We start from the raw sequence: 23,804 nt of genomic DNA, 5'->3' as shown, positions 1-23,804 counted from the left end.
TCAGTGCTGCCAGCGTAGCTCCAGGTTCGCTAATCATATCTGGACCCACATATGTATATGTAGTTCAACTATACATATGCAAATTAATTTATGTTCTTACACGTAGCTCACTATATGTATGCTTTATGGTTTGACATACATACATACATATGTATGTATATATTGTAGATATATAATATATAAGAATGACTGCTATGGATTCTAGACGCTACAAATATTCTACATGAAACATCACAGAAATTAGCCCATGGTTAAACATTCATCGTAATTGTAAAAAAATGAGACATTTTGACTTCTCACATTTTTATAAAAGGTCATAAAATATTGACCTTCCATCGTACGGTACAAAAACATATAAGTAAACATGTGCATATCTTATATAATTTAAGTTGCAGTGTCCCAATAACGAAATGAATTACGATTTCAGAATTTATTATCCATTATGTGTATGCGACTCGTTCCACAAGAGTTCCTTTCGCAAAGTCTCAATTCAGAACAGGACTCGTGATGTAAAAAAGTAGAAATTCGAAAAATCGTAATACCAGTTTACTCAAATTTTGCAACATCACTCTGGTTACGTGTCGGAAAACGCATACACCAACCTTGTGTGTGCTCCTTGTTGATCTGGATCAATTAACCAAAACTGTGTCGAAATTTCTGAAATACACCAGCTGTGATATATGTATGTAAGTACAATACATGCAAATGCGAATATCTTAAATGTTACTTGTTCTGACGAAGATCTAACATTTAACCTCACATCATGTGACTTATACAATAGATATGCAACTCGCGACTAGAATGTTGCTTATAAAATTTGGGTCATAGTATTATGATACAAATATTGCAATATTAAAATAGCGTGGGAATTTTGAAGATCGGTAACTTAATGGCGATGGAACAAAGTTTGAACCTTAATGAAATAGTTTACAATTGTTTACTTCAGTAAACATAAATTATGTGTAGTGTAATAATTTATTAAAATAATAATAAAAACATACCAACGTTATGTTTATTTATTTAAGTCACTCCCCATTTATAAATGCACTGTCTATTTGTCTACTTATTATTCACTATCCTATACAACATTATTAGCCCAATAAATATGTTTGATTTTTATCTCATATGTAATTATTTTTTTAAGAACTGTATGGTATGCATATGTTACAATAAATGTGTATTTTTCAGTGAAAATTATTTGGTACTTATTTAGAATGTCGGCGTCACAATCAGAAACTCTCCGCTTCGTCGCATTGCGAATTTGGCCCTAACGGCCATGAAAGCGGCCAATAACATTTTGTTACATTAATACGTTTTAAAATTTAAACCGGTTAGATGTGAGCGAGCGAGTTATTTAGAGAGTTATTCATGGAGTGTTCACTGTACTGACCAACGTTTATGCGCGCCTAACTTGTTTCAATTTTAAAACGTATTTATGTAGCAAAACGTTGTTGCCCGCTTTCATAACCGTTAGGGCCAAACCGATGTTTCGCAATTCATAACCATTGGATTCTGAGCGTGGCGCCGACATTAAAAACAAGTACCCGTCATTTTACTAAATAGCTTAGTAAAAAAGTATCAAACAATTGATTTATAATGTCACTTGTCAATTATATGAAACTATATTCACTGCGCGGATTATTCGATACACGTGCGTTCTGAACAGTTTGGCCCTAACAAGTGATATATCGCCCTACAGCTATGTTTTGATAATATTAAACGAATTAATCAAACATTAGTTCAAGGTGGGTTTAGTTAATTCGTATAGGGTAGGTTTGGGTTTTAACAGAAAAAATAAATAAATAGTATCTGAGGGGCACAGGCTTTCTGGTCCTCGAACCTCTAGATAGCGCATGCGCAGTGGCGTAGCTCCTCTGGAGGCCTTGTCCTCTTGACATGGACACCTGAAGGGGCGCAAGCCCTGTCCGTAACACAATCTATTCAATTGCAAATTCAAAGACATTTCTAATAATTATTCACCCTTTATCTCGCCGTCTCGTTGAACCATTTGATGTCGTTCTCTAAGTACATAAAGCATGTAAAATGAATGTAACCTAATATGAATAGTAAAGCTATATATGTATGTATTACAATATTATTGTATCTGATAAACGAATGAGTCAACAGTACGATTTTATAATAAAATACATACAATAATTGGGAAGTGCATAAAATATTTTTAATTAGATTGTGTTTTTTAATCAAAACTTATTTTCCGCAAATTTTACAACAGGTGTGATATTACAAATCATTGAATAAAATGGATAGAGTAATAATTGTAAATATTATCGATTAATACGACTGATACAATTAATTAACAAAGTGTCACTTTCCGAATCATAAAATATGTGAATAAAATAAAGTGAAATTTTCCTGTTCCAGTGCATTACATTATAATTTATACCACAATCACGTCTTGCAATTGCGCAACAAACTATAACATATCCGATCGACATTTCGGTAAATCCAAACCACTAAAAATTACCTAACAAAAAAACTGTCTCACGAAAAGTATTCACTTTAGTTGATCTCGTGATCTGGACAAGTTTCCGTTACAAGAGTGATTAACCTGATGATTGCATAATAACTTGGCGATTCATTAACTCACAAAAAGAGTTTATAGTAAAAACACAAATCGTATCATTTATCCTAGTCGTTAGTAATGTAAGTATTTATTGTAGTTGCATAATAGTTTTGCATTAATATGATCGAATATTATGATTATAACACATTTAAACGATTCTTGTAAGACGGGAAACGCGTGTTTCAAGCGTGATAGAAAACTTAAGAATTTGCAGTATTATTACTAGTTTCCATACTTGTATTGAAAAATATATAACTAGATTTAGAGTGTAGGATGTTTTGATTTATATGATAATATAATTTCCTATCTTATACAGTAAGATAAGATATAGGTACATAAGTTGAGCAACGAACTAGATTGATAATTGCGCCTTTCAAATCTTTCAAGGATTAGTTTTGTTGAAGTCTAAACAGTCAAATCTTGACATTATTGACCTATGTTGAAAGTGAAATGAAAAAATGTACAATGCAACAATAAGCAAACTAAAAAATATGTAAACATTGTATTTATGTTATGGCTAATTTAAATTTACATAAATTACAAGTTATGTATATAAAACTAACTAAAACCCATATTTTAATAATATATAACAAAAACAATATATATATTATTTTTTAAGTAAATAGTTTTATTATAATATTTTTTTAATTTAAAGTCATACAACTTTAACTTAAAATAATAAAATACTATGATTTAGTTTGCTTTTAGCTCAATAATAGCAAATTGTTATACATGCCATCTATTTTCATTACTAATTTTTATTATACAAATTAAGTTTCAGTTAAATTATACCAAAAAATATCTATTTCAATATCACTATCCAGAAGTAGTGGACTTGAAAATGAGTCATCAAGGATTTAAAAGCAACTATTCTTATCTATCTATCCATCGTTGTTCTAATATAACAAGTCACGAATGGATTTTATTTGTAGGTCAATGCTTTTAGAGTTCATTGTATTTGTTTCGAGTTATATTTTAATTTATATGTTTATATACGATTTATTAAAATATTTTACGAGTACATCACTTCAATTGCTTTGTGTTTTAAAATATTAAAAAGGATTGCATCTTACGCTTATTTGTATTGCATTGCTTAATAAATCCTTGATAAGAACAATAAAAATACATTCTCTTTACTTGTTGATCTATTCGAAAAGATTGAAATGTTAAAACATGGGTAGTATTTTACTGTGCTTACTTGAGTTAACAACGGTATACTTTTTATTTTATTTAAAACGCGTGCATATATAAAATTTAAAGCTCATCAAATCTTTCAGTGACTCGAAACTGACCTGCCCAATATATTTTCTATAAATAAATTGACGAAAATATTTTCTTCGTCAGTCATACGACAAGCAGTATCAGTAGTTACTGACGTATATATTTATTCGAAACGCAATGACGAATAATATTGCTAGTTAAAATTGCTCCAGTTAAGACATTACTTTCTTTAAGACACAGAAGATTAATTTATAGAATATTTTTTCATTAATTTAAAAATCGAATATATTAGACGCATATTTATCACTCGCTTAGATTTCAATCTTTGACCCACAAACTGTAAGTATATCAATCTTCGATATTTAATATCGGATTTATGAAAGACGAGGATCTATAACGGGTCGGTCGGCAAGTGATTAATCCTTCATCGACCGACCTCAAGTCATCTGATATCTGATCTGAACCAGCACGCTGCATATTGAACTTCTCAATAAAATAGCAATTTACAGGCAAAATATTGACAAATATTATCTACGACAATATTTTTAAAGAAATTAGCAATTTATTGGTATAACATTAAAATGAATTAAAATAAAATGTAAATGTAAAATGGAAGTAAAATATCAAAAAAGTAATACTTTTATTTACATATATACGTATGTATAATATATAAACATTAATACTGATTATTTATAAATATAAATTGTGTGCTTAAGATTATCGACATAAAAAATCCGGAAAATGTGTTTAGTTGTTTGGTTTAGTATTATCTAGAACGCATAAATAATATCATATAATCTAGTTAAAGTAGGGTGTTTTATCTTTTTGTTGCGTGTGACCTTGACCATCTAATCGAACTTGAAGGACCAGTGAAACACTGATTTCTTTTTTCGCGTTTCTAAATGCTAAACAACACACAGATTTATTATGTGTTCGTACGTTACAGATGCCAACGGTATATGAAATAGCGGAAAACTTCCGCTTGGGATCCAAGACTCTTAAATTATATTTTCGCTAGTAGAAAAATATGTCTACTGGTGAAAATGTATTTGGACTTCACTAATGAAAATAAACCTTCACTGAAAAATACACATTCACTGTAACATTTACACATCGCATATAAATAAATAATGCTAAGTATGTAAATGTATATACTACATATGAAAAGTAGAGATCATGTAATTTTACTAGCAACTGTCAGATAAATTATATTTTCACTGATGAAAATACATATCTACCGGTGAAAATGTGTTTTGATATGATTTCACTAGAATGACATGTTTTAACAAATATTTTCGGGATAGATTCGAAACTGTTTTTATGGAGAGGGGGGGGGGGGCAAAAGTTCATCAATCAGAAGTAGTTTTTTTAATATTTTAATATCATTAAGATTTATAGTATTTCATTAAATGACATGCAAATGTCCTTACTTGCTCCCATAAATGATGTCCCTGCCATAATTAATATGGATTTTTATTAGCTACTGACAGCATCCGTATTAGCATTTTTATGTTTATCGATGTATAGTATCTATTAAGCCGAAGTTTAATAACCTTCGATATTTATGTGTAACGATCATAAAAAAACATCCCTCATCTCCCGACCCAATTTAACATCAGCCATAACCTACCGGCTTTCGTGCAGTTGTTTCCATAGCGAAAAGGGAAAGTGATCGTGGATCACTTGCGCAACTGCCAGTGCCGGCTATACCATAATATTCGCCACCTCTCTGTAAAACTCGATTGCGAAACGGAATTACCCGAAGTTCATTCGAACAAACTTTGGCTATCCAATCGCGCAGCAACTGCATCGGCGCGCGGACGCATGAAAAAAGTTTCATATTTCCGCGCGAGTGTGAAAAGTGTGAAAAGTGGCCATAAGTGCGCGCTAAATGTGCATGAACAATTAAACAAAAATGTTGATTGACAAATTGATCGTTTTGATTATCGCGGTCGGATTGCCTGATGGAATATTTGGCCAAAACAACGAAAATGACGTCGGTGAGTGATTTATTAATTTATATACTATATAATAATTTATAAATAAAAGAGGGGGATTTAATTTACTTTTCGGTGACATGAATCATTTTAAACACAAAAAATAAAAATAATTTTTATGAGATACAAAAAAGTTATTGTATCTCATAGGGGTGGGGGAGGACGAGAAAATAATATTTTAAAAGTTTGTACTTATTAGAGAATTATACATAAAACAAATCTGGATGTATTGTTATAAATGTATAAATTTTTATTGTATTTATTGAGTCACTAATACAAAAAATACAGAATATTAAAAATATACATATGTATATCAAATTTTGCTTACGGCCAAGTTTAGGCCATTTATATATTTAAGCGATTACTCTCGGCACTACCTGCAAAAATCAGATAGATTTGTTCAAAATGATGTTTTGGTTTGTTTATGCGAAAATACATATTATTATTTCTAGATCAGTTATACAACTCTTTACTTTCTTCTCCAATGATTTTATACATGGAGTTTTTATTTTTTGCACAGCTGCTATTTTGAAATCAGATTTTTCAGAAAAGTTTGTATAAAAATCAGATTAAAACTGCGGCCGATATTGTGTCATCAAATTGAAATAAAACTTACTGAGATAACTCAATTTATAAGGACAGTCGTAATTACACAATGTTAGCAACACTGACTTTTCCTGGCGGCATATTAAATATATATACCAAACAAGTATTTCATCGTTTAATCGATATTTAATATTTAAATGGTACTAACGAATAACAATAGAATATTTTCTGATAATTGCCTTTCATTTTTGAAATATGAATTATATATAATTATAATAAAAACGGTTTTATTTTAATAATAAATAAAGAAAGCTTAAGAATTTTTTTCTTTTCCCTCTGTATAAATAATAACATTCGGTGAAATATAACTAACCGTTTTATTTTTATGTTTAATTTTATAAGTAGATATATAATTTTATTTTTAGGTTTTCTAAATTTTTCATATATATTTCTGGTTATTGTTTAATGAATGCAAATAAAAGTTTAATCTATATATTTTTCTTTACAATTTACATACATTACACTTATACTCTACTATATATTTATTTGATGTAATTACACTGTTTGCAATTACATTACATTCTATTAGATAATATTATCTAACATCTAACTTCATGAATAGTTGTCAATAACTAATCACCATAATCTAAATTTACTTGTTACGTTCAAGACGCACGAGTTACTGTAAACTAGTAGGAAAATTATCTCTACGTTTAATTTCATATTACATAACAATCGCTCAACTATATTTCGATACATGTTTATACAATATCGTTTCACTTTTAAACGTTAAAAGTTTGTATTGTTCAAGTAAAATCTGTTACATTCGTTCATTAGTTATATTTATAAAATGTACTCATACACTACATAAATATCTAGAACGCCTAATAGCAGTTGTTGCAATTTTTTAGACATGATCATTTCTTGCATCGAGATTATTACTCAGTCGGCCGAATTGCAAAAGTGTTTTTTTATATGTATAATTAAGATTTTGCCATATTGATGCTCCCAAACATTCGGATGGTGCATTAAAAAAAATAATAAGAGAACGTATCGCGAGTTTGACCCGCGTTCGATAGGAAATTACGAAACGACATTAACTCAAATGTGTCCAACGAATGTCGATCGAAAAACTTTCAAAAACTTGGCACCTACACACGACTTTTTTCTTCAATACCTTTTACATAGTTGCATTTACAAATTCCGTTTTGTAATCGATTGAATGTTATGTCGGGATTGATTGGAGAAAACTTGCAATGCGCGTGTTGTAAATCCGGATAATTATAGATATATTTTCAAGTAAGGTGTCATTCATCATGCAACATTGATATTCAAATTTAGCTCCATATTTAATTAGTAACAATTTTTGGCGTGGCGCTGTTGTAGAACTGTCAAAATAAAATGTTGCCAGATTTAAAAACAACAAAATTAAAATAGATTATCATTCCTAAAGTTTTTAATATCGCAATGGTAAATTAAAATGAAAACTATATGATAGCGAAGAAAGAAGAAAAGAAATTACCCCTTAAAACGCCGTTTCATAGCTTTGAGGAACTTTTGCTGTCAGATTCAACAGGAACTTGTCATCTTTTCTAATGTGCTTTAATTAAGTACATAATGCAACATCTTTTCACTTAACCAGTAACCAGATCTGATATCAAACATTTTCAATCAGGTTTTATGGATTGTCCGGAGAAAATCAGAGTTCACATATTTACTAATTACACTAGAACAAGTTTGCCCTTTTAATATAAATCATTTAAATTATTAGTAAATTCTAAAAAAATACAATATTAAATTGCATATTATGTATGTGTATGGTATATATTGAGCTAAGTTAAATTTCAACTTTGGGGTTTACATATTAATAATAAATGTGGATTTTTTAGAGGTATTTTTACAGCAAAATTTACTTTTTAAAATAACAAATATCGGTAAGTAATAAATAATAATAAAACGAATTATATCATTACCATTTTTTCAATAACGTCGTTTTTGAGTGGAAATTAATTTTATTTAAAAATAGTGCAATAAAGGAGCAAATTTCGCTACAGCATCTTAGTAAAAAAATGTTTAAAAAATATAATGAAAAAACATAATAAGAGAGAGAGAGAGAGAAACGGGGAGAGAGGGAGAGAAAGAAACAAAGTAAACTTGTGTAATTTACATATAAATATCGAATATTTAAAAATCGTAATATTATATAAAGTATATTTTAATACACGTGCGTATATATTTTGTCATATTTACAGCTTTCGCGTTGACAAGAGTTAATGTCAAGATTAGTTTTCCTAGATATTCCTAATCTCAAGAACAAAAAAATATTAGATTTTGCTTTTAGGATATTTATCAAATTAAATTGTTACATTAATTACATAGTATATTACATACATTAAGTTGAAATTTTAAATGAATTTTAACTTTAACTATAATTATTTTAATTATTCTAAAATATTTAAGTAGTAGTTTTCCTTGTGTAAACTGTACGAAACAGGATGCCTGCCATTGATTCTTAAGACGTTCAAGAATAATAAATCATTAAATAAAAATAATTTTAATAAGTTGCATTATCAAAAAAGTAAAATTTCAAGCACAAATCCCAGAGACATTATTTGATAGGGGCAAATGAAGATATTTGTCCCCTCCCACCACATTTGAAGTCAGCCAGAAAAATGGATGCATTTAATGAGATACTACGAATTAAAAAACGCCAACTGGCTGACAAACTTTTGCCCCCAGTTCACTTGAGAGTTAAAGTTGGTTTTTATTATAAATTATGTGTCATACTATATGACAAAGGCAAAGTGTGAATTTTTAAAATGCACACATTAACTAGGCATTGTATGCACTGGAACATATTGCCTAGTTAATTACAGTACACACAAATAAATGTATGAACAGTGCAACTAATTACTGTATGCTGTCACTGTTCGGTGTTCGGCAAAGTATTCAAAATTAAATAATTGATATATTTAATAGGTATTTTAAACCAATTATTTAAGTTAAATCTTGTTTTCAATTTATATAATCCTCATTTTAAGTAGATTCGGTGCAAAGAGTTATTAATGGGGTGTTGACTGTTCTGATCAATAAAAAATAATTATATTTTTAGAACTTTCATTAGGTCAAGTACAAAATACAAACTAAGCCTACTCATTTCTCGAACAGAAAAAGAGCAACAGAAAAAGTTGCATCTCGCATATTGCTCCATAGTTTTTCTGCCCTTTGATATTACACTGTTTTAAAATATTATAGCTATCGATATACGACTTCTGATATCAAAGTATTGGTTAAAGTATATTCAAACCGAATTTTGGTCAATAGGAGGGCGCAAAAACAATTATCACTTCTCAGAAGTCAAAAATTCACGTCAAAAGCAATAAAATCGTGTCAGTGCCGTCGCAGTGGGAACGCTCGTTAGCGAGCGTTCTCACTGCGACGGCGACGGCGACACGATTTTATTGCTTTTGACGTGGATTTTTGACTTCTGAAAAGGGATAATTGTTTTTTGCGCTCTCTTATTGGACAAAATTTGGTTTAAATATGCTTCATTCAAATCTCACTTATCGTAATATTGTTATAAAAGTAGAACGCTATATAGCCGAGCATTTCCACTGCGACGGCGACAGCACGATTTTATTGCTTTTGACGTGGATTCTAAACAGGGACATAAAATTCATCTCATTTAATGAAATACGACCACTGACTGGCCAACTTTTGCCCTACCTAGAGAAAACGGAAATGATTATTAATTATTGTATTAATAATCTAATTGTGGCATGAGTTAGTAATATTGTTTTATATTAGTAATTTAACTAAACAGTCAATATTATATTATGAAGTTGATTATATATTGTATCCATATAACTAATGAAAATATAAATTACTTTTAGTGTTAGTATTGCCGTTATGACAAGTTAATTGTAGTAAATACAGTTTAAGCTTTATGACCATTATTGTCAATATTTTAATAATATTACTGACCGTATATTCATAAAAAAACTGACTTTTCAGTTCATTGCCTTTAATTATGTATCAAAATTTGTTTGAAATGTGTTAAAATTTACCCAATTTTATCTTAAAAATATTGATAAATCATATTAAAATATTATATTTACATATAAAAATCATATAATTACATTTTACATTCTAAATATAAATTTTCAGCAAAACCAAGAACACCATCGCCGACAAAATCAAAGAAACAGACTTCAGGAAAATTAAAATGTCCAGCGATAGGAAACATACCGTTCGACTTCTTCCCTCTGCCGTGCAGAGCGCACTCGGAATGCCGTTTGATGGGCTCAAACTACCGTTGCTGTCAGAGAGGTGAAGAATTAGGACTGAGGTGCACGAGAGGAGTATCAGAGAAAGCTTCAAAACCTAAGAAGTAATTTCAAACATTATATTTTTTGTATATTGATTGCCTTTGGTACTACATATCAGTGTATATTCAGGAATATCAGAATAACACTTCCGACTGTTAACGAAGAACCATTTACGTTAATACCAAGATTAACGTCCACAACTGTAAAAGCTGTGACTACGACTAAAACAACTACGACCACAACAACCACTCCAATACCAACAACTACGACTACTACTACAACGACTACAACAACTCCAAAACCTACTACGACTACTGTTCCAACCACAACAACCATTAGGACTACTACACCTAAGCCAGAAAAAGGTAGATATTTCATTATAAATTTATTTATTTGTATTATATGTTATAATACATATTTATTTATGTACAGAAATGGTGTGTCCAAATGATAGAGATGTTCCGTTTCAATTCTTTGCAATAAGATGTGTGAAGAAGCACAGCGAGTGCAGAAAGAGTCTCGGATCAGATTTTATGTGTTGTAATAGACGTTGTGTACGAGGAATCACAGCACCGCCGACAGAACAAGATCATGAACGTTAGTTCTATATTTACGCTTATTAATATAGTGTTGTAATATATAATTGACTAACTGTTTTATATCAATAGCAATCCTTGGAGTAATTCCTCAAGATTGTCCTCGAGAGCCGTTCGGAGAACTCTTGTTCGATACACAAGAATGTGAGACTGATGCTGAGTGTTGGCCGAGAGTTTGCTGTCCAGATGGTACAAAGAGATACTGCAGAGCAGCCATGCCTAGATTTGATCTGGTGCCAGCGACGAAGAACTTTAATTCACGTTAGTAGACTATCTTTTCCTTGAGGTCTCTTCTAATAACCGGTAGGCACTAGGGAATGTATAGTATATCGCTTTCTAGAACAAATAATATAAATATATTTTAATATCTATGATCAATCTGGTAAATGATTAGACATACACTGCTTCAATCTGCAAGTCTCTAGATATCAGTAATAAAATTCAGTTGTAACACCAATCTTTGGAAATATATCTTGCTGATGTTTTTTATTTATTATTTCACAATCTAATCATTCGATTTTTTCGATGATGGAATTTTTATTTGTATCTGAAATTATAATTCTATATTTATCTGTATTGACTATAAATAGTTTTGTAGATAAAGTTTGTTTCCTAATGTAAATAATTGTTGCAATTTTCTTGTGGAAAACTTTCATTGTTTAACTTAATGTTATGTAATGGCAAATGCCCTCACCTGCCCCTCCCCCTTCCAAATGACGTCCCTGATTTTATGTTATAAAATCCAAAACTTAGCTTTTTAGGAATATTATTTAATCACATACTATATGTATATCATTTTGTTTATTTAAATTACTAGAAAATATTACCGTCTACCAGAAAAAAATATTTTTATTCTTTATAAAATTATTTTTATTTCGTTTCAATGATGAGGTGAAATCTTAAATGCACCCCAAAATTTTAAACATTTGCTCTCCTAAATTAATTAAATGCAAAAAAAATATTATAATAATATTATTATAACTTTTACTTAATTAACACTAGAACTGCCGGACTCATATATATTTACTCTAATGTCAGACTAGTCAAAATGACTGGTTTTACTTTTTTATAATTAAAATTCGTACTTTATATTTTTTAAATCATGTTAGGACTTTGGTAATGATATATAAATAAGTATTATTATAAATTTACTTTTGTTCCTCTTTTATTAGAAATAAAAATATTTTTCATTATGACTACTTATACCGGCACCAGTCAAAATGACTGGCACAGTATTTCACTAAAAAATATGTTCGATGAGTCATCCAGCCTTAAAAACAAATAAAATATTCAGTTTCTAATTGTCAGTGTACATATACACACATGTTTGCCATTTGATTGATAAGATCAGTTTTCATTACAAATACTTTCAAAATTTTTCAGCTAATTTTAAGTAAAAAAATAATATTTTTTTAATTATTATAAAATTTATTTTTGAAAATAGAAAGAAAATGAAAATTGACAAGATATTGAAAAATGAAGAGCGCTCTGACAACGAAAACAATTAACTTTATGATAGTGTATGTGAATTAGTTGACGGAAAAATGTGTTTTTCACTAGCGATGGTGATTTTTCTGATAGGTAAATAGCTTCTGCGTCCTCAAAAAGTGACAGTGAATATGATATATTTTGAATTTACGCAATAAAAGAATATCTATGCAATTGTATCAGAAGAAACTATATGTAAAAAATTATAAAAAAGCCCTACTCCTGGCTTCAAAATATTTTCAAGGCGTACAGGTTTTTCAAAAATAAGTATTATAAATGCAGTAAGTAGCGCATTTTTTTTGATAATTGACGGTCGTATTATGGATCATAATACGCTTTTCAAATTTTGGAGAAAAAGTTAAAACTTTTATCGCAATACTGTATGCACGTGGGACATACGAAGCAAAAATCTTTTATATTTATGGAGTAAAAAGTAAGGACTAGTTTTTTTTCAATAACCATGAGTAGAAATAAGTTTACGGATATTTTAGGAATTATTAGTTTTGATAAAAAAAATTATAGAAGTCAACGCTTAAATGCAGATAAATTTCTTTGATATCAACGGTGTGGGATAGATTTATTGAAAATAATATTACAGTTGCTATTTTCATTATATGCATTACAACTATATTCTACTAAAGCTTTGACTTGAATAGATTTACGCATTGTAAGCTTCATAAATTTGGTATCAAATTTTGATTCATGTTAGATGTCAAAAACAAATATATTATAAATGAAACACGACAGTTATCAACACATCTTAGTGAATGTGTTTTACTAAAGCTTACAATTTTTCACAAGCCTACCGCTAGCATAGAAATAACAAGAAAAAAAGACTACCTTAGTTGGAACTATACGCGGAAACAAGAGGGGTTTGCCAAAGATTTTGAAACAAAAAAAGTATGTTATGAACATTATTTTATAAATCAAATGAATATGGTCTCACAATTTATAAAAATAAAACAGACAAAAATGTTCTTGTATTGAGTTTAAAACACAAATTTGTAAAAATTGTTGGAACACAAAATACACTTACCCGAAACCATTTTATTTTATAATAATACTAGATGTGACTAAATGGCGAGGAAATATACCGTCAAATCGGGGTCTAAAAGATGGCCGCTTCAAGTATTTTTCAATATGCTAGACTTGGCTACAATAAATGTTTGAATGTTATATAGAGAAACAAAAGAAGAAAACATACCAAGAAAAAAAAATATTTCAAATAGCAGAACTTGTTTCAGAATACAAAAATTAATAAGTGTATCACAAGAAGTAAATATACCAATAACTTCAAAGAGCTTACCTCATACACGTAAATAGTGTATGGTAGAATATTGTAATAATAATAGGATCACAAATATTTGTATTGATTGCAAAAAAATGTGTAAAAACATTAGCTAGCAATTTTATACATTATATTTTTTTTTTCATTTAAAAACATAACATGCTATATAAACTATTTATGAATGAAAATAGGTAATAAATAAATATATTCCGAACAAGGTATTTTATTAGTAAAAATAAGTGTAAATTTTATGATAGTTACTTTCACTTTATTCGAATTTTTAATGTTTCAGTACTCAAGGTTAAATAAGTGCAATGTGGCTCAATTAAAATGTGATAATTCAATGTTTTATTTAATAATTATATTTATGCATAAGCTATTTTAAAAATGAATCTTATAAATACTCACCTTTTCTATGTTTATGCATATATAGCAAAAAATATAGACATCTCTTTCAGTGTAATTAATTTTTATTAAATATTCTTATAAAATTTCAGCTCTCAATGCAGTGGTGAGTTATCTCCAATGTTCAGCTCCGCCGTTGAAAGCCTTCGATCTATTCCCAAGATCGTGTAACACTTCGCTGGACTGTTTCCCGAACTTGTGTTGCCACGAAGCCGGCAACAAGTACTGCCGTCCCGCCAAAAAGTCTCTCTTGGCGTTGATAGCTGGAGTCTCGCAGGTAATGAGACAGAGAGCGTAGATACCAGGAAAGCCAAAGAATGAGTCACGACTCATGAATTGTAAAAAGATGTTATCGATTATTACGAATGTAAATAAACATTTGGATTTCAGAGAGTCGGTACGTCCTTTGCTGGTTTACAAGACAATCAGATAAACTCAGGCAGCAGATAGATTTAAATGCATATTTTGTACCATATAAACGAAGACTCGAGGCAAGAACATGTTAATAAAACTAACAAAATAGCATGTTCATGTCACTGATTCTTCGAATAAAAGAAAATAATTATTGTGCCAAATAATTCACAATCATAAGTAATGTGATGTAAAAAATGTATAATAAAACAAACAATCACCAGACCCTTTTATGACTTTTATTGGCAAACCATCACATATCGTACAGTTACAAATACTCCGTTCACGCATCCATCAATGAGAATACGTCACAATGTGAAATAAACTGTATAATTTTTGAAATCAAATATATATATGTATATATATATATATATAAATATGTCGGCAGTAATGCCAGCTTAAAAATAAATCCAACGTTTAAAAAAAACAAAATCTTAAGAGCACATCTTCCTTATCGTACTGTATGTATATATAAAAATCTGTATGACAAATCCATTGTATTACGAGTAGCTTTGTGCTTATACGTCGATCGCCGCTTTGGGGGGCGATTATATATGGAATGGGCCGATAGAAAACTAGAACAAGCTCCTTAACCTAAGCATCCTTCGTACTTAGTTCAGCTCTTCGTTTCGTTTTATGTTTAATTCACATCACTTTAATTAATAATTATTTTTTTTCTCCTATCTATAACTATGGTACTAGCAGGCTAGATCATTTATGAGTTACGCTGTGGTTCTTCGTTTGCTCTCAATGATGGTCACACACTTTTTTTTCATTTTTTTTTAAATACAATATGAAACGTTGCGTCGTTGTCGGCAACAGCACAACTGCAATTGTCATTTTTTTCAACAAGTTTCATAACAAATACACCCCGAAGTTAAGCCGGCAGCACCTCCATAAACTCATGAGCACGGTTTTTGTTATGTTATATATAATAAAGAGTAATTTGCACTTTATACATATTCATTAAGTTTAAAGTAGTTTTTTTTGTCGCGTGCCCAAAATCCCGTTTACATTATATATCTTGACCGCCGAGAAGGTAGTTAAATAACTATATTTATATATTATCTTCTCGGCGGGCAAAATATCAACATACGCGCAATTGTATATATATATAATTTTTTTTTGTTGTATCGCCCCGCATCGTTCTTAAAGTCAAAACGTATCAGAGTGTGGCGGAGGTACTGCAGGGCGAACTCGGGTAGTCTCACTGAGAGGGGTATTGCTGCATGGTGGCGTACATGACGGGCGGTTGAGTGGTGCCCGTGGCGGGGGCGGCTCCCCACCCTCCGCTCATACCCGGCTGCATCGCCATCCTGTAACCTGAAACAATGACACATTCCCAATTAGCGACGATGATAATTAACGATAGCGCTTTCGCTCGCGGCGTTAATTGTCATTGAGGCTATTACTCATCGCCTAATACTGAGGTGAACATACCACACCCACGAGAGTTCCTAAAAATTAATATGCACGGGGTGTGGCAGAGAAACTAACATTCTTTCGTATATGAAATGATAATTTAATAATTAGTTTCATCACAAGAAAGAGCATATCAGATTGCAGTTTGAAAATAAAGACAATTTAAATGGGCAATATATAAAATAATCGTTCCATAAAACGAATTGTTTGCGCATTACTGTTTGACAAATTAGGTGCGAACGAGCATCGGTCAGAATAGTCAACACCTTATGAATCCTTTCTTGAAGAAAAAATACGAAAATTTACCTTACATTAATGCACAAACAATTCGTTTTATGGAACAAAGTATTTATTTTAATGCACGTATGAGTCAGATGAAAACTAGTAGTAGCTTAAAATAGCCGCCGCACAAATGAAATTTAATATAATTCATCAATGGAGTGTGTCACTCAAGCAAATGTGGAAAAATTGCGTGAGAACAGTGACAGTGAATAAAGTATCTTCACTTCTAGGGATTAATAATTGGTCACAATACTACATCATCTATGATGTTCTGCAGTAATATACATACTGACTTCGGGAAAAATGATAAATAGATGATTGCTAATCACTTTTGCAGCTCTTTGAAATGAACATGGAATACTTTTGGAGCATTGCATTTCTAGGGGAGAACACTTATATACAGATTTCATTAAAAAGCATTCAAAACTAAGTGAACTTCTAAGTACAAACGAGTGCTTAAGAGTGCTCCTTACTGTCCGTTTAACGGTTGCAACGATATACATAGACTAGTGATGTACTTTTGTAAATAAAAATATTTTAAGGTATTTATTTAACTCGTTCCAATATGTGCAATAAAACTATATAAATACCTATGCCTCTACACTGCTTAATTTTTGATGAAAAACTACAAGTATTGTGATCATAAACTCTCAAAACAAGTGCTGGATTTGCACATTAATATAAAGACAGACTTATTTAAAGAACTGTAAATTAACGTGAATGATTCATGTTTGACTTCGAAACTCGCATTCTCCGCTTAACTAAAATTATCCCAAAATATGAAGATACTCGTCCTTTGTATTCGAAGCGACGCTAAATTTCATCGTCTTCGAGGATAAAGATCGTCATATTTTGAGATAAACGAGAGCGTATCGTATCTTTCAGTATCCAAATCATAACTTCTTCGTAATGCAGGTGACATATATTTCATAAATAATGGCATTAAAAATCCAATCGCTTTGTAAAAACAAATTTGTACCTTAAATCAAATTCTCTGCCACACTCTGTATATAAAGATATTATGATTGTTTTAAAAGTATTCTTCTTCCACATTATGATCTAAACATACAAAGAAACATTCTCATGTTTAAAAGTGAACATTTAACATGAATTAATAATAAAAAATAATAATTCGATTGGTACGCCCGTCGCGTAAATTCGATTCGCACACATTTTTCTCAGTCCGAAATCATTTCAACTAGTGATCGAATTTACGCGGCAAAGTATACGTAAGATTTAACACATCCGATTAACAAAGAAAGTATTACCTTGCGGGTTATTGTACGCAGCGGCGTACTGTTGATAAGTATATCCGGGCGGCATATACGCTTGCATTCCTGGGTAACCCTAAAAACGTACAAAGAGTTAATTAGTAGCGTACATGTACGATTGCGTTTTTCTACAATATTTTGTGACACGAAATAATAACGACCGGAGTCCGAGTGGAGCGACGCTCGCGCAAACAATTCTATATTCGGCAAACAAAGGACAAAGACTCGGCGTTCTATTTTCTCCCCGACTCCGACTCCGGCGCGGAAGTCAAATAATAATAAAAAAAGTGCAGCCGATTCTTCGCAAACGCGGAGCCGTTTGAGAAGCATCGACGTCTCGCAACACACAAACGTTTTAGTAAGTTCCTCTATCAGATATACTAATAAAAAGTCGGAATATGAACAAAACAGCCGTTTTTAATAATGAGTGTACGTAAATGAATAAAAACTTAGCGTTATATATATATAAATATATAATATATAATAATAATTAATGAAACACATATTGGATAAAAAAAAACACCAAGTACCCTATTATAAGAACACGGATGATACATATATCCAGTTATCCGTGAAATTAACAACTATTGTCGACAGCACACTGCTGTTGTATATCATTCTGGCCTACGGCTCGGCACACCGCTGCAAAAGTTTTCAACTTGTATTAACCAGATTGCATGTTGTTTTCTAAGACACAAATATCTAATATAAACTGTACGATACTGTTTCAGAGTCTTCGTCGTTTACCGCTCGGCGGGGTTAAGAGTTCTTAATACGATAACGAAAATTAAATAAGAAAATTAAAAGCGCCTTTTTAATCGAAAATAAATAAATAAATAAAACGATAAAACGACTATCATCTGGATTCTAAAGCGTTCTTAGGATCGTCGAGATTGAAAGGTGTTAAAATTGAAAGAAAATAAGACGGTCGAATGTATAAATTAGCATAATCAGTTAAGAAAGGAGCGAGACGTTAGATTGATGCATAGAGTAATTTAATTGACAAAATTCACGAGTGCACAATTTCGTTATTTTTGTTAGTTATGCAAAATCAGTATTACTCAACGTTGGCAATAGTATTTTACCGTTTTAACGATACTATATTAAAATTCTATCGGCTACTTTCACCATATTATACTGATATTTATTTCGATAAACATAAATAAAAAGAGAGTAACTCCGAACAATAAAAAAAATATTTTTTGAGAATTGGTTCCACATTTAAATATAAATTATATCAATATTTATTTGGATCAATGTATACAAATATATATATAATAATAATAATCACTCCTCTCAGCACTGGCCGCGATTATCAGGTCGATTTCTGTGTAGGAAAAAAGGATATTTAACGGTTTTTTCCTGCAAAAATATGTTATAAAACATTTTACTTTATCTCTTCTTTAATTAATAATAATGGAGTTTTTGAATAGCTGCCATTTTTAAACGAAATCAGATTTAAGCTACGCGAATTATTGTATACACTAAAACCGTTATATCCTATATATATATTTATAAAAAATCATTTTGGATCTTCTTGCAGTAGTCGAGGAAATTGCATTGAAATTTGTCAGAAATTCGATATGAGACCTAAAAGTCCTAGCACTGACTGCAAGATACAGATAGATTTTGTTGGTGTACCCTTTTATAGTGGGTGTTATTTAACAGTGAATTATTTTGAGAGACATGTGCATTAAAATAAATATCTTGTCCCATAAAATGAATTGTTTGTGCATTTATGTAAGGTATATCTATGGATTTTTTCTTCGAAAAAGGATTCGTTGTTACCAATGTTCGCTTGCATGCAAATAGTTCATTTTATGGAACAATTATTTTATATATTGCTCATATAAAATGTTCTCTTTTATAATTAATAATTTATTTACAAAAAAGTTTTTTCGAAATACGATTTCTTGCGTCCGAAAAACTGGAAGGTAGTTTTGGGGTCTTCTGATCGTAGGGGAATACTGTCGAGTAGAGATTCCAACCCGAATATTCGATATTTGGTCTCTTTCTACTATTCATAGTAATATTATGCAACTTATGTTAAAATTTGACAAAGGTAAAATGTCTTATTTGTGACAAAGTATGCGATTTTTCACAATATTAATAACTGATTCCGAGACAGAAGAGACACCTCTCGCATTTATAAGTAATTAATCAACTTTCAAATTTTAACGTTATCTCTTATTAAGAAATGTTTGTTGAAATAATTTGAATAAAAACTAGAGAATGCATGTTTTCAACCGCAGGAACAATCAAGACAAAGTTAAGAATCAATTTGAATATGAAACTTTTAAACGATATTTAAAAAATTACAGTGAGTGTGCATTTTATGATAAAATCTTAATGTAATTAGATATAACTACTTTTTAGCGATAATCATAATTTGCAATTTAATGTATTCACAATTTGTGTTATGACCCTTGGGATGCTATGGTGTTTTTAAAAAAATTTCCTTTCCACATATTCGTCAGTTTTTCCTATACATTATTAAAATGAAATTCATTTAAAAAGTATTTCATGCAATTGTCATACTAACGAAGTAATAAGTTGACAAATTAATTTACTTTTTTGAGCATCATGATGTGAAAGGTGATCTTTGTTAGCATTTATTTTATATATATCGTTGTATAATAAACCGACTGAGACCATTTAAGTGGCAAAAAATTAAATCAATTTTAGGTCAGAATAAAAATATAAGATGATCATGTGAATTAAAAAAAATATTATAACATTTGTAGATAAATTACTTATTTTAGAAATAATGTTATAAAATATGTTGCTTAAAGGTTGATTTAAATACTGACCAGATAAACCAAATCGTTTGCCTACAAAATTTATACATAATTATTTTGTTAGTAAATCCACCTTGTCAATATGCAAAAGATAGATGGACCAGTCGTAGCAATCTTCAGCGTTACAGCAATAACGACAATATGTTAAAATTGAATACAAATTCCGACCAATTATGGGTTATCATACTGACAATAAACAGTTAGCGCAAAGGAGACTTTGTCGGAATCTCTACTGTCGAGTGACCCTAAATTTGGTTGCGTCGGTAGCTAACAATAGTCGGAAAAGCATCAAAAGACGGTACTTAGGTAGGTGTTACGTTAATAGAAGCGGACGCGCCGATCCTAGGACGAGGGGTCTTTACCTGATGGTACCAATAGTTCATTTGTTGCTGATAACTATACGGATACTGAGCGCCCTGGGCCGTCGTCTGCTGCTGCTGCTGCTGACCGCCGGTCATGCTCTGCGAACATAAGCGTATTAGAGGGGGGGCGGACGCGGGACGGAGGGATGTCGGGAGCGAGGTTTTGCAATACTTGCGAATCGCCGCCGCCGTTCTCCTTGCCCCAGAAGCACTTGACGGTGTGGCCGTTGATCTCGGTGTTTCTCACGGCCTCGATTGCGTGCGTGGCCGCCTCTTTGGTGGCGAACTTGACGAAGGCGTAGCCCTTCTCCTTGAAGGTGCGAATCTCCTGGATGACGCCGTACGGGGAGAAGGTGGCCTGCATGAGCTCGTCGGAAATGGCGTTGGCGCCGAAGCCGCCGCAGTAGACGGTGCAGTTGGTGGGCGAGCTCTGGTTGTACACCTCGTCGAAGGTGGGCTGCTTGGCGCGCTTCGCCGCCGACTGGGCCTCGGGCTTGATGGCCGGAGGCTTGCGCGTGGACCAGTTGGTGCGGATGGAGCGCGAGCCCAGCCACTGGCCGTTCATGGCCGCGATCGCCGACTCCGCCTCGGCCTTCTTCACGAAAGACACGAACGCGTACCCCTTGGACTTGAGCGTCTGGGGGTCGCGCACGATGCGGCAGTTGGAGATCTCGCCGAAGGGGGCGAACGCGTCGCGCAGCGTGGACGTCTCGATCTCGGGCGACAGGTCGCCGACGAAGATGTGGTGGTGGTTGGTGGTGTCGGTCTTGGGCTGGTTCCCCGGCGACGTGGCCCAGTTCACCTTGATCTCCTTGTCCAGGAAGACGCGCTTGTTCATGGCGGCGAGGGCAGTGGCGGCCGAGTTGTGCGTCGCGAACTCGATGAACGCGTACGGGTCGTTGCCCGGCTCGCGGATGATCTTGCAGCTCTTCATCTCGCCGATCTGCGAGAAGAGCGCGCAGAGCAGCTCCTCGGTGACGGACGCGTCCAGGTTGCCCACGTACAGGGTCTTCGGGTGGCTCTCGTCGCCCATGGTGGAAGCGGTCGCCTACCCGGGCATGGGACGCGGACGGAAACTGGCTGCTCGCTGCTAGCTGCTAGCCTCTAGCCTCTGCCTTCGCTTCGGCTCCGACTCGCCGAATCGCCGACTCGCCGACTCTGCTCGGCCAAGAACGGCCGCCGCGGATCGACGCTGGCAACACCGGCGACGCGCACCGCCGAAGCCCCTTTACCGATTCGAACCTACAAATTACCATATTTTCCTATTCATAATTACAAAATAGCAATTATTCATATTTTACTGACAAAATAAACCCTACCGTGACTTTTAAAAATGGTTTTAATACAAGCCGCACCCCCAAAATAGGACCACCATCACAATTCCGTTGACCCTCAAGGACGTCATTTCAACTTTTTCCTGATTTAAGAAGGAGAAAATTTCCCCACATGTTCCCTCCTTTAAATGACGTGGCTGTTTAGTGGCTGGATCTACGTCAAAAGCAATACAATCATATTAACACTTACAATAAGTAAAAAATTAATGAATTTTGACCCATAAGAGAGCGAAACAAACAATTTTCCTTCTCAGAAGTCAAAAATCCACATCACGATTTTATTGCTTCTGACGTGGATTTTTGACTTCTTCAAATTCTGCCATCTGCCGTAGCTATAATATTTTAAAACATAATGTAATATCAAAGTGAAGACAAACTATGAAGCAATATGCGAGATATAACGTTTTATTGACCTAATGAAAATCTTAAAACTATTATTTGTTTTAGAACTTTCATTAAGTTAGATTTGGATTTGAACAGCAAATGGATGTTTCGCAACTGGCAAATTGAGTGTAATATACATTTTAAAGCAGCATATAATTTCACCAGCGCCTATTAGCTAAATTATTGTTTGCTAGTAGAAATATATACATATCTACTGGTGAAAATGTATTTGAACTTCTTTGAGGGTCTCATTTCATCTTTTTACAGGAAGGGAGCAAAGTTGAACAGTCAGTAGTCGTTTTTTAATATTTAGATTTCATTAAAATTCATAATACTTCATTATATGACATGCATTTTTCTGACCGAGTTCAGAAGAGGGGATGAGCAAATGCCCCCATCTACTTCCCTCCTCAAACGACGTCCCTGAATGTACAAATGGACTAAACGTTCCGGCGTGAGTTATGTATAAAATACTCTTTTCGCCATTCGTACTGAGTAGTGACTACAGAATCCGTCAAATGGGCCATTCACTTTAGAACGGTCACACGGACAGCCTCGCGGACTTCAGTTGTATGCGACAAGTTCGATCGTGAATGCGTTGGTCCTTTGAAAGAGTTACCGAACCATGCGACACGACGGTCTAATCGACAGTCGCTGCTTTAGATTCACTTTTTTGACGAACGAGAGTCAATTTTTGAGCATTGACACCAGTACGTCAATGCTCAAAACGCAGATCTTTTCTGGAAGTATTTTCATCGTGTAATCGAATCAAAATAACGTGGAGATCTGAAAACGCAATAATTCTTTTCAATTCATATACATAAAAAACAATTCTGTACGAATTGTGTATCAAAATTTAAGGGAAGATTATGGTCAATATCATCGTCCTATTGAACGAATAATTCTCATCGTAATGAAAAAATTTGAAGAGATTGGAAGGTCAGAAATTGTCGATTTTGGGCTTTTTTATGGCTCATTTTGGCACATTTTGCATCTGGACTTGCACCTACACCCGTATATAATTCAGATAGCACAAGAACTGAAGCCCGAAAACCATGTACAGCGAAGAATTTACGTAGACTGGGTG

General features: G+C 32.6%; 2 protein-coding genes across 3 annotated transcripts; one reads left to right on the top strand and one right to left on the bottom strand.

The window, feature by feature from the left end:
- Positions 1-564: 564 nt before the first annotated feature.
- LOC148232664 (uncharacterized) lies at positions 565-15,092 on the top strand. 2 transcript variants are annotated; one of them, XM_088191110.1, is made up of 7 exons: positions 565-686; positions 10,516-10,738; positions 10,806-11,041; positions 11,109-11,273; positions 11,345-11,533; positions 14,546-14,730; positions 14,844-15,092. In XM_088191110.1, the coding sequence occupies exons 2-7, from the start codon at positions 10,647-10,649 to the stop codon at positions 14,901-14,903; spliced, it is 927 nt and encodes a 308-aa protein (XP_088047236.1). In that variant the 5' UTR covers positions 565-686; positions 10,516-10,646; the 3' UTR covers positions 14,904-15,092. The 2 variants fall into 2 exon arrangements, with proteins under 2 accessions (XP_088047236.1, XP_088047235.1); XM_088191109.1 differs by lacking the exon at positions 565-686 and adding an exon at positions 5,458-5,805.
- Positions 15,093-15,578: 486 nt separating this feature from the next.
- On the bottom strand, positions 15,579-22,173 carry Rox8 (TIA1 cytotoxic granule associated RNA binding protein Rox8). The gene is given in 4 exon segments (XM_088191108.1): positions 15,579-16,187; positions 17,837-17,915; positions 21,000-21,108; positions 21,110-22,173. Coding segments are annotated over 4 exon segments (1,227 nt in total). The 5' UTR covers positions 22,033-22,173; the 3' UTR covers positions 15,579-16,071.
- Between the last annotated feature and the right edge of the window lie 1,631 nt (positions 22,174-23,804).

The sequence above is a fragment of the Plectrocnemia conspersa genome, unplaced genomic scaffold (assembly GCF_051122295.1).
Source record: "Plectrocnemia conspersa isolate PC_06_02 unplaced genomic scaffold, ASM5112229v1 ptg000008l, whole genome shotgun sequence".
Classification (NCBI taxonomy): domain Eukaryota; kingdom Metazoa; phylum Arthropoda; class Insecta; order Trichoptera; family Polycentropodidae; genus Plectrocnemia; species Plectrocnemia conspersa.
The sequence above is the reverse complement of the archived record's forward strand: the minus strand, read 5'-3'. Positions and strand labels throughout refer to the sequence as shown.

What these genes read in the sequence shown, in the direction of transcription:
- LOC148232664 (XM_088191109.1), top strand. Translation starts at nt 5,721, where the DNA reads ATGTTGATTGACAAATTGATCGTTTTGATTATCGCGGTCGGATTGCCT. An exon ending in AAACAACGAAAATGACGTCG is followed by an intron (nt 5,806 to 10,515) that starts GTGAGTGATTTA and finishes ATAAATTTTCAG; the next exon opens with CAAAACCAAGAACACCATCG. An exon ending in TGATAGCTGGAGTCTCGCAG is followed by an intron (nt 14,731 to 14,843) that starts GTAATGAGACAG and finishes TTTGGATTTCAG; the next exon opens with AGAGTCGGTACGTCCTTTGC.